At 38.7% G+C, this 11,010-nt stretch overlaps 1 protein-coding gene across 2 annotated transcripts; it reads left to right on the top strand.

Annotated features, from left to right (window-relative positions):
* The first annotated feature begins 4,149 nt into the window (after window positions 1-4,149).
* Window positions 4,150-8,252, top strand: LOC118801940. 2 transcript variants are annotated; one of them, XM_036562342.1, is made up of 5 exons: window positions 4,150-5,130; window positions 5,623-5,690; window positions 5,825-6,124; window positions 6,214-6,528; window positions 6,656-8,252. In XM_036562342.1, the coding sequence occupies exons 2-5, from the start codon at window positions 5,630-5,632 to the stop codon at window positions 6,781-6,783; spliced, it is 804 nt and encodes a 267-aa protein (XP_036418235.1). In that variant the 5' UTR covers window positions 4,150-5,130; window positions 5,623-5,629; the 3' UTR covers window positions 6,784-8,252. The 2 variants fall into 2 exon arrangements, with proteins under 2 accessions (XP_036418235.1, XP_036418234.1); XM_036562341.1 differs by having other exon boundaries at window positions 6,214-8,252.
* Window positions 8,253-11,010: the final 2,758 nt, after the last annotated feature.

Here is an 11,010-nt window from a genome sequence, read left to right as displayed (position 1 = left end):
ACATATATTTGAACATATATGTCAGCATGCGTGTTATCATAAATTCACAGAACATCCCCATTCAATTTAGGATGGTATATATATATATATATATATATATATATATATATATATATATATATAAACAAATAAGTACTAACAACTCTAGCAAGAGCTTAGGAAAGACTCCACTGATTTGGGCGCCGTCTTCCAGGCATCAATAGCTCAATGAGCACCATGTGCACGAGCAACTGAACGTTCCAGTGAAACAGTATCAAGCATAAACAGAATCCATGCGTCTCGAGATGGACTGAGGAGGATTCTATTGATTGACCAGCTGTCAAGTACAAAGCAGCAGTCGTTTCTGCTGATCTGGCTGAACGAAGAAAAATAGATGGTGGGCATGGAGCATCACAGTCTAGCAGGGCTGTGAGGTCGGTGGCAACCTGATGCCAGAACTTGAGGACCTTGGAACAAAACCACAAAAGTGCCGAGCTCCCCTGAGGAGCACTATTAGAAACTGGAGACGGAGTAAGATTCATATGAAATCGTCTTAATGGTGTTAAATCAGATCTGTGTAAGAACTTCGAGTGTATAATTTGGTGATTTGGGTTTCTAGAAGATGAATAGATGGTTTCCCAAACACAGCCTATGACAAACTCCTGATCCTCTGATATAAGATCTTTAGACCAGACTGAGCACGCTCCAAGAGCTGTGTAAGAAGCCTCAGGTAAAAAGATAACTACCTGTTAAGTGTGACGTAGAGCTGAGTGATGCTCCATAACACTGAAGGGCAGATTTAAGCTGTAAGTACATGAAGACGGAGCTGCCAGGTAAATTAAACTGCTCTCTGATATCCTGAATGGATCTTAATCCATTTTCGTCACAGCTCTGTGTGTCTCTGTAAGCTCTGAGAGCTCCTCTAAGATCCAGCACTACAGGCCTGATTAAAGGGCCAGTAACTACATATTTACTCACTTTATTACCTGAGATCCACTTATTACATTTATGTGGGTTTATTTACCAAAAACAGTCATAGTTCACTGTTTATCAGCATCCATTAATCCCTTAAACAGGCTGTTTCTGTTACTGTGCCTTTAAGACTGATATATGTAAATGAGCTCTAATCTGATTGACTGTGCTTCATTCAAAAACAGTCTAGGCTGAAACACTGTGTAATATCTACCAGCTAAGATTAGACAACCAGATTACATCATTTCAAAAACAGCTCAAGACCCATTTTTGCCTAAAGTAAAAAAAATTACATTTATAATTCTTATTTTCATTTAATTTTTACTACCACAATTATTATTAAATTTAGTTCCAATTACTGTCATTTTTTATATTAGAACTCTTATTTCCATTTCCCCTTTAAAACTGTGTATTATCACTTATTTATTGTTGTTATTTTTATCATATTTTACTACATTTGCTTATTTTGTTGGTCATATTTTGTCTTATTTTACCACATTGGCTTATTTTATTGTTCTTATTTTTTATTTTATTGTACCATATTCGCTTATTTATTGTTTTTATTTTTGTAATTTTATCATACTTTCTTATTTTATTGTTTTTTTTTTATTGGTATCTTATTTTACTATATTTGCTCATTTCTATTGTTTTTATTGTTCATATTTTTTCTTATTTTACCAGATTCACTTATTTTATTGTTTTTATTTGTATATTATTTTAGCATATTTGCTTATTTTATTGTTCATATTTTTATCATATTTTACAATTTTTGCTTATTTTGTTGTTTTTATTTGTATCTTATTTGACTATATTTGCTTATTTTTATTGTTTCTATTTATTTTTATCTTATTTTATCATATTTGCTTATTTTATTGTTCATATTTTTATCTTATTTTTACCAGATTTGTAATTTTATTTTTGAATGAATTTATTTATTTATTTTGTTTTACTTTAATCTCTTACTTTTGTGACGTATTCTGATCTGTGTTCTGTGTGTGAAAAGTGCTATACAGTAAATGTGTTCATTTATTATTGCAGAATCAGTGACTGACCTTAAATTCATTCGACTGGTTTGAGACTGATTTGAAGCAGCACCGTGTAAATGGTCATTAATGTTGTGGTCATTAGGGATTTTCATCTTTTACCAGAAGTCAGAGCTCATTACAGTTCAGAGAAACCAGTCTGGAATTTTTTACTGAAACTCCAGCTGATAAACTCCGTCACTCTGACTTCAACTTCACACATATTAAATGATACACAGTTAAACTATGCAGGTATGATTGATGTTGAAAAGAGAGCTAAAATTAAATACTAGAGTTAATTCAAATTTGCTTACTGTAGTTAGCTGGAATGACAGAACAGTCTACAGTGTTTTCTACAAATTTGGGCTCTACAGTAAGAAGCTATTGATTGTTTGGTTTTATGTGTATAAAATATTAATAATAAATCAACACAACACTTCATTTCTGCTGCTGCAGTAAGTTGCAGTAACAGGAAGGTATCAGTTGCTCAGGTTTCAGCTGGACCTACAGATTAGATGCTATTGAGATTTTGAAGTTCAGCACAGGGCCTGTACATAAGGACACACACTTTGATGACGGTCCCTTACTGTCGTACCTGAAGATGCTCTTAATGCTCTGTTCAGTTCAGGGAAATGTGTTGAAAAAAGTTCTTAAAATAGCAAGTAAAATGAAATAGTGCAGTTCAGAGAATGTGTAGGTGAAATCTGGTCTGATGCTCTCCTAACACTACTGACATCAGACGGAAACATCAAACCAACTTCACTGGGGGCAGAAATAGAAAAGAGCCTCTCACTTTCTGACTCAACGGTAAAACCCTGACAGGAAAGATGTTCATCAACATCTTCAACCTACTCTGAAAACATCCTCGCCCCACTGCACTCTGAAAACTGGATTATCATCATGAAGGCATGCAGATTACCTCCCATGATCAAATCTGAATCTCTTTACTGTCGAACATCTGTCCTCACAGTATTTGTCTTACACCTGTAGATAACAGTTCATTGGTTTTGATGGGTCTGTGTGTCTCTGTCTGTTAGAGAGGGAAGAGAAATTCTCAGTGGGTGTTTTTCACACATTTCTGAGTTTTGATCTTAGTCATGCTGTGGAAAATTCCCCAGCAGTTAACACTTATTTGGAAATCAGGTCTGTTAATTGTTCTGTTGCTGCATATCTGTGTTTGAGTGACAACTAAAGAGATGTGAGATTTTATTCCATCCTGCTAAGAAAAAATTCCACAGTGAATCACTTTCAGCCCTCTTTGCGGTGTTTATTGCCTGATGTTTTACAGGGTGAGTGAGAGAACGTCAGCAGGTACATCTCAGTCATACCGAGCAGCTGTACAACATGCTTTATAACTGTTTAATAACTTTATATTGTTTTACCGATTCATTCTTATTAGATAGACTAAATTAAAATCAAATCACTTTTATCGGCACAGCTGTGAAGGTGACTGAAGATCTCACCTATACAAAAAACAATATAGACATACATATATATATATATATATATATATACACATACACACACGCACACCCACACACACTAGACTCTAAACATTTACACATATAAACAATATACACATTAATATACACCAGTATTGCACCATTCAGTGTAATCACTGGCTGTTATATTTACTGATGAGATTGTTAATTTTATATATTTATTGATGCTGTGATTAATTTTTATATTTAACCCTCAGAACCCTAGATTTTTATTTTTATTTTGGGTCAATTACAATTATACAGTATTTACATGACACAGTCACACAGGCCATATGTTGTTATTTTCAGGAGACCCTGCGCTACTCAGATATCCCATTGTTTGACATGTAACAGAAATTTGATATCTTTATGAATTTGGGTCATTTTTGGTCAAAAATGTACCCAGCGCCTGCAAAATGTAGCATTTTTTTGCATATAGAGATCTTGAAAACAAGTTGCACCTCAGATACCTTTCAGAAACTGTCAGTCTGGAGTGTCTCTGAACTGAAAGTGCAATAATTTTAATCAAAATAAACAATTAGCGTAAGGCGGACATGTTTTTATTGATTTTCCATCCTCTTGGATTCAGGCTGAGTGCTAAAACTCTGATACACAGCAAGACAGGCTTTATTTTTAATTTCAAACTGAACTGCATATTTAATATCAGATATGTTTAATATTTAAAATCAATGTAAACTGATAGACAGAGCTAAATATTATAAATGATGGGTTCAACAGAAGTATTGTGGCACCATGATTGTTTAAACAGGGGTCTCTGAGGGGTCTGTTCACCCCCACTAATGGATAAGCTGGCTCTGATGTGGTGGTGTTTTTGGAGAGAGGTTTTTTTGTGCTGTAAATATTGCATTAAAGTTTCTTTACTCTCTGGATGAACATGTACGGCTGGGTCTGAATACAGTGCTGTAATTCAATTCAAAGTGATGAAATACTGAAGCCTAAAATATCCATTAGTTTAATGGGACATTCTGCATTTTATACTCAGTCCGAAATATGTTGATATGTTACATTCTGTGACTGATTGATTTCACCAATTAGCACACAGATCATAATGCCATGTTACAGTTATGTAAGTGTGAAATAAGTGTTTGGGAGATATTAAGCTATAAAAGCAAAACACAGTGCAGCTCTGAACAAACTGCGCTTCTCTAGTTTTGCCTGCTGAGTGTGAGTCAGTGGTTCTTACAGGGGTTTTACAACAGAGACCTAAATTATAGGTATAAACTCATTTACACCAACTCTGACTTATATCATTAATAATAAATGACATTATTGATACCTCGTTATAAAGGAACTGTGTGCACTGAAGGGGCGGGACTTCTGATGAAGTGGCTGGGGGTGTACACAGTGTGTAAAAACCCCGACAAGTGCATGTTCTTAAGGCTACAGTAGATGTTTCTTGTGTCTCGTGATATTTTCTGTTTTTAAAGGAAGCAGCTGTGTTTTCCATTGTGCAGAGCTTCCTCAGATGATGCTGCTTCTGCTGAGATACAGAGCGGTACGGTTCCAGTGGTTGGGCACTAAAGTAGGGTTCATACCTGCCACGACTGCCGCACTGACTAAACAGTGTGAGGGGATTTCTGTGTAATTTTGTGAAGAACGAGTGATCATTATCAGCAGTAAAAGGACTCCATCGTGCTCTGTGTAGTGTCCAGAAGGTGAGTAATGTGGTGGTTAATTACGTATGTGGACTGCATGTCCACTTTCATTACAAAACATTAACGTTGAGATAGTTTAGTGTGTAAAATACTTAACGCACAGATTCTCTGATACCAGTACTGATGGTGTGTGTGTCTGTAGGTCAGTTCTGTTCGCTCTTCTCTCTTCTCTCTCTCCTCTCCTGGTCAGTACTGATGGTGTGTGTGAGTCTGTAGGTCAGTTCTGTTCTCTCTTCTCTCTCTCCTCTCCTGGTCAGTACTGATGGTGTGTGTGAGTCTGTAGGTCAGTTCTGTTCTCTCTTTCTCTCTCCTCTCCTGGTCAGTACTGATGGTGTGTGTGAGTCTGTAGGTCAGTTCTGTTCTCTCTTTCTCTCTTCTCTCTCTCCTCTCCTGGTCAGTACTGATGGTGTGTGTGAGTCTGTAGGTCAGTTCTGTTCTCTCTCTCTCTCCTCTCCTGGTCAGTACTGATAGTGTGTGTGTGTGTCTCTGTAGGTCAGTCATGCAGTCCTGCAGTTCTGCTCTCTGTGTCCTGATCTTACTGACCAATATAGTCACTACCGGTAAGTACTGCAGTATTAGTTCTTAAAGACTTCACTGTGTTTTACTTTCACTTTGTTTTGTGAAAATAACTCCATACTGAGTCGTTTGATGTTCACTTTTTTATTTATTTCTTTTATTCTCTCTCTTTTTTCAGTCTGTGAATCAGATTTTCCTTCAGTGAAGGTGAATCTTCATGACTCTGCTACTCTGCCCTGCTCTGAGAGATGCTCTGGTTTGGTCAGTTGGACTGTGTTCACTAAACGTACTGATGTTCTGGCTGAGTGTGATCAGACTTCATGTAGATCAGTGAAGGAGGGATATCAGATGATCCATGATCAGTACCTGAAGGGAGATCTCTCTCTCACTGTCACTGAAGCTGATTTCAGTAAGAGAGGCCTCTACACATCTGACTGTGATGGTAAAGATCTCTGTGATGTGAAGCTTCAGATTGAGCGTAAGTGTCCATCTGTTTTGACCATTACTGACTGAACTCCACTGATTTCTGTTCAGATTTACACTCTTCTCGTTTGTTATTCTCCTCAGCCTTGAGATCTCTGATTCAGATTAAGCCTGGCAAATCTCTGGTGCAGGAGTTGGATGTATCAGATGCTGTGGAGGTGTATTATAACAGTACAGGTGCAACTGGACCATCCAGTGGTCACATCTGTACAGTGGATGGACGCTCACTACATTGTAAACATGACTATAAACAGAGAGCATCACTAACCTGTGCTCTTGAGCTGAGAGGAATGAAGACATCTGACAGTGGAGTTTATACTACAAAAGCCAAAAAAACTGAAGAGGTCATTCACATCTACACGGTGACCGTGGGGTCAGCAGGTGGAGGTAAAATAAAGGGTATGTTTTTACATGATGTCTGTCTATCCAATCAGAATTCACTGAGCAGTAATCAGGTGCTGCTGAGCTTTAATGATGGTGTTCAGTTAAACTCACTGTATTACAAACCTGTGTGTTTGTTTTGTAGATGACCATCCCGTTCTCTGCACAGATGAAGGAGCTGCTGTTCCAGTGTGGGTTTTTGCACTGATGATGGCTGCACTTTTAACTGTGATTGTGGGATTAGCAGTGGTGATTGTGCGGCTGAGAAGATAACAGCAGCACTGGATAAGAACTGAAAGGCAGGCCTCAAACTCTGAGCCCATAGGGGGGGGTAACGCAGGCCAGGCCTCTGATACAGAAGCTGGGCCCAGTACAGCTGAGCGGAGTGCTGCAGATCCCAGGGCAGGCAGTGTGGCTGACGCAGACCCTGATACACAGACACAGGATGGGGAGGGAGGTAGAGCAGCTGAACCTGCTGTTAGACTCAATAGTGAGACAGATGTGGGACTGGAGTGTTCAGAGCCTCAAAGGAGTAAACGTAATACTAATGCTCATGTCGGGGTTGGTGCGGCAGCTATTGCTGCTATGGGATCTGTTTTAGGAGAATAGAGTATGGACACAGAAGCTGTGGCTGAGGAGACTGTTTTTAAAGCTCCCTCTGGTAAAAGAAAAATGAAGTGGGCTAAGACTGGTGACAGTAAAGGGGAGGCACAGCGAGTGGCAGGAGTGCGGAGCGAGAAACAAGGAGAGGACACTGGTTTCTGTGCATTGGATGATTCTGAAGGAGTGCATATACTTGGTTGAAGATCAGTTTTCTGATCGCAAGCTGTTTATTGAGTCAGGTCAAGCAATTATGAGGAATGAATTAATGCATCACGGACTACATTAACTTCTGTGTGGATGCCACTGTCCCAACCAGAACTGTTAAATGTTACCCAAACAACAAGCTGTGGGTAACAAAGGACGTTAAAGCTCTCCTTAACAACAAAAAGAGGGCCTTCAGACCCGCCTGGGAGTTGAGGACACCATCATCTACCTGCTCAACCTGAGTCTACGCTCACCTGGATAAGCCAGCCAGCACTGTGAGGGTCATGTTTTTTGACTTCTCCGGTGCATTTAACACCATTCAGCCTGCTCTTCTGGGTGATAAGCTGACAGTGGTGCAAGTAGATGCCTCCCTCGTGTCCTGGATTGTTGACTACCTGACTGGCAGACCACAGTATTTACACCTGCAGCACTGTGTGTCGGACAGAGTGGTCAGCAACATTGGAGCCCCGCAGGGAACTGTCCTCTCTCCCTTCCTCTTCACCCTCTACACCTCGAACACCTCAGCTACTGCACAGAGACCTGCCACCTTCAGAAGTTTTCTGATGACTCTGCAATAGTTGGATGTATCAGCAGAGGTGATGAGGACGAGTACAGAGCGATGGTGAAGGACACTCTACGACACAGTGATGAGTCACAGGAGCACATTCAGTGCAAGACTCATTCTACCAAAATGCACTACAGAGTCTACAGGAAGTCATTCTTACCTGTGGCCACCAAACTCTATAGCTCCTCCCTCAATGTGTGACACTACGGTTCATCTGTGCAATATTCAATACTAAATTGGACTGTTGTGTACAAAAACTCAGAGGTGCAATAATTTGAACTGCTTTACACACTGTTTTTATATTATTTATTATCATAGCCACTGTCATTTTACTGTATTTGTAAGAATATAAAGGAGTACATATTGTAAATTCCTCCGTTTTAAATTATTAGAGTGTTTATTCTTTTACATTAATGGTCCAACTGAAACAACTGCAGTTTTACTCTGGGATCAATAAAGTATTCTGGTTCTGATTCTGATTCTGAAGGTGAAGAACAGTTCACAGTGCAGGAGATTAACAGGCTGAAGAAAATTGTGCTGAAACCCAGTTGCCAAAATAACAACACTAACTTAGCGAGCCTATCGCTAAGTAGGTTTTTTTCAGAATAAAAGTCTCAAGCGCCCAATGCCTTTAAGTTATTATTATTGAATATGCATATTAATAATTTACTTCTTTAAAATAGTATAGAACACTTTATGGTTTAACACCATGGTTTTACGTTACTGCACATGTAGGAGTCCCTAATACTGTAGGCATTACGTGCCTTATGGCCTGCTGTATTATATTAATAATGAATAGTTTTAACTGTCTACTGCCTAAACAGCACACAGAGTCAACACAAACCCACAGTGAAATGAAATCAGCAGACCCTCCTCTGTCTGAAAACATTTGACATCAAACAACTGTCACTGCACATGTAAGAGTCTCTCACATCATGTCCGTGACATGCTATAACCAATCGCTTTTAAATTAATAAAAGATGGACAGATGGATTTTTTTTTCGTCGTTATTTTGTCAGTTTGGAAATTTTGGTTGTGTGAGAAAAAATGTGCATGTTGTTTAACGTCTTACAATATAGCTCTACGGATAAACGGTTTAGATGAGTGTGTAAATGTGTGTGTAAACAAGCTATAACTAGTTTTTAAGTGCACAGGGGACTTTTATTTTGGAGCATGAACTTACAAATATTAACAAACAACTTAGAGAGAGAATAAAATAATGACCAGGCCTGATGTCCTGACTAGGCCTCTTCGACAATTTTGCTGACACTGTGCTAGATAAAAATTAGCATCAGGGTATGTGTGTGTTTTCTTAAATATATTAAAATAAACAAAAAAAAAGATCTTCATTCTCAGTACATATAGTTTATATTTAAAAGAAAGAAAATACTAAAAGCAGTTGAAAATCATATGAAAAGATGTGAAATTTGACATCCATACAATAAATATTAAATCAAATTAATTGCAGTGCAATTCATAATACATTGTGTTGCATGTTTTCTCATTACTGATCTCAGCATATATAAAATGTCCATATATATATATATATACACACACACATATATATATATATATATTTATCAGAGTAAAGATTTCAAAAGAATGAATATATTTCCTCAGATATGAATTTTGACTCTGTAATTCTCATATTATTAATTATTACTCTATTAATTTTATTTCTCTCGTCTTTTCTTTTTTTAATTGGCAGAAATACACTGTGATTCTTTCACCTTCTTCCTTCCCTTTGGCTTTAGAGCTTTTATATGCTCCTTGAGCTTTTGTTCTGTCTTCTACTATTACATCCACAAACATTCACCAAAACTATACACCTTCCACATTTATCACTGCTACCAGCCAATGGCCATTAACATCACTCTGGTAGGTAACGATATTCCCTGGACATCTATAAAAATAGTGACCAAAATAATAGCTGTGATATTAATGAGAATATAACTCAAATGGGTAACTATACAGCGCAACACAGATGTTCATGTAGAAAATAATTAAACAGAACAATTGTCCTGGTCCCCTACGAGTTAGGCTTAGATTCATGTGAAAATGATGCGCAGGCCCCTCAACAGCACTTCTCTCACTCTTTGCTGTCTGAAGTTACCTACTGAAAACTTGCTTCCCTTCTATAAAAGCAAATTGACCGCAAGTGTAGGCCTTCTTTCCTTCTGCTCTTGCTTGTTGAATGCTCGGCCATGGTACTTTTCTCACCCGCCTGTCCTCTGAACTCTCTACAAAGCGAATTCCTGCTTCTTAGCACACCGCACAGTCTATGGACAATGCCCAAAATTCACCATCATTTTTAATAATTTATCTTATTTCCAACTTTTCTACCATTCCTGAAACAAAGCAGAGACAAATCTGGGAAATAAATCATACACCTTTCACATTGGCTGGTAACTTTATTATTACATAGTTCAGGCCATTCTTGTCTCTAATTGGTGTTTATGAGCAGTCGTGGGCTGGAGGTTAGGGAACCAGCCTTGTGACCGGAAGGTCGCTGGTTTGATGCCCTGAGCCGACAATAGGTGACTGAGGTGCCCTTGAGCAAGGCACCTAACCCCCAACTGGTCCCTGGGTGCTGTGGATAGGGCTGGCCACCGCTCCGGGCAAGTGTGCTCACTGCCCCCTAGTGTGTATGTGGTGTTGCACTGCACAGATGGGTTAAATGCGGAGGTGAAATTTACTCATTGTTTATTTATTTTGAAGTGTGACATCATGGCAGGATCTGTGTGGAGCTGATGATCATATTCACCTGTAAAACCCTTCAGAGTCCTGTTGGTGCTGTCTTTGATGCTAACACTGCCAAAACTGACCCCCTCACACACACACACACACTGACCCCCTCACACACACACACACTGACCCCCTCACACACACACACACTCAACTCCACTACACGGATTCTGATTTTCAGTCTGAACTCTCTTCTCCTCTGGATCCCTAAATCAACTCTTCATATCTGACAGTGCTTTTCTGGCACCAAACCACACTGCCTGAATCTCTATGGTAACCGTGATGTTTCTGATGGGTGGAGCTCGCTTTAGGATGTCTGGGTAACATATTTCTTTATGGGAAACAAGGCAATAAAACATGATTTTTCAAAAACAAAGTTAAAA

Source organism: Colossoma macropomum, unplaced genomic scaffold (genome assembly GCF_904425465.1).
Source record: "Colossoma macropomum unplaced genomic scaffold, Colossoma_macropomum, whole genome shotgun sequence".
Classification (NCBI taxonomy): Eukaryota; Metazoa; Chordata; class Actinopteri; order Characiformes; family Serrasalmidae; genus Colossoma; species Colossoma macropomum.
The sequence above is the reverse complement of the archived record's forward strand: the minus strand, read 5'-3'. Positions and strand labels throughout refer to the sequence as shown.

What these genes read in the sequence shown, in the direction of transcription:
- LOC118801940 (XM_036562341.1), top strand. Translation starts at nt 5,630, where the DNA reads ATGCAGTCCTGCAGTTCTGCTCTCTGTGTCCTGATCTTACTGACCAAT. An exon ending in GACCAATATAGTCACTACCG is followed by an intron (nt 5,691 to 5,824) that starts GTAAGTACTGCA and finishes CTCTTTTTTCAG; the next exon opens with TCTGTGAATCAGATTTTCCT. An exon ending in TGTGAAGCTTCAGATTGAGC is followed by an intron (nt 6,125 to 6,213) that starts GTAAGTGTCCAT and finishes TATTCTCCTCAG; the next exon opens with CCTTGAGATCTCTGATTCAG.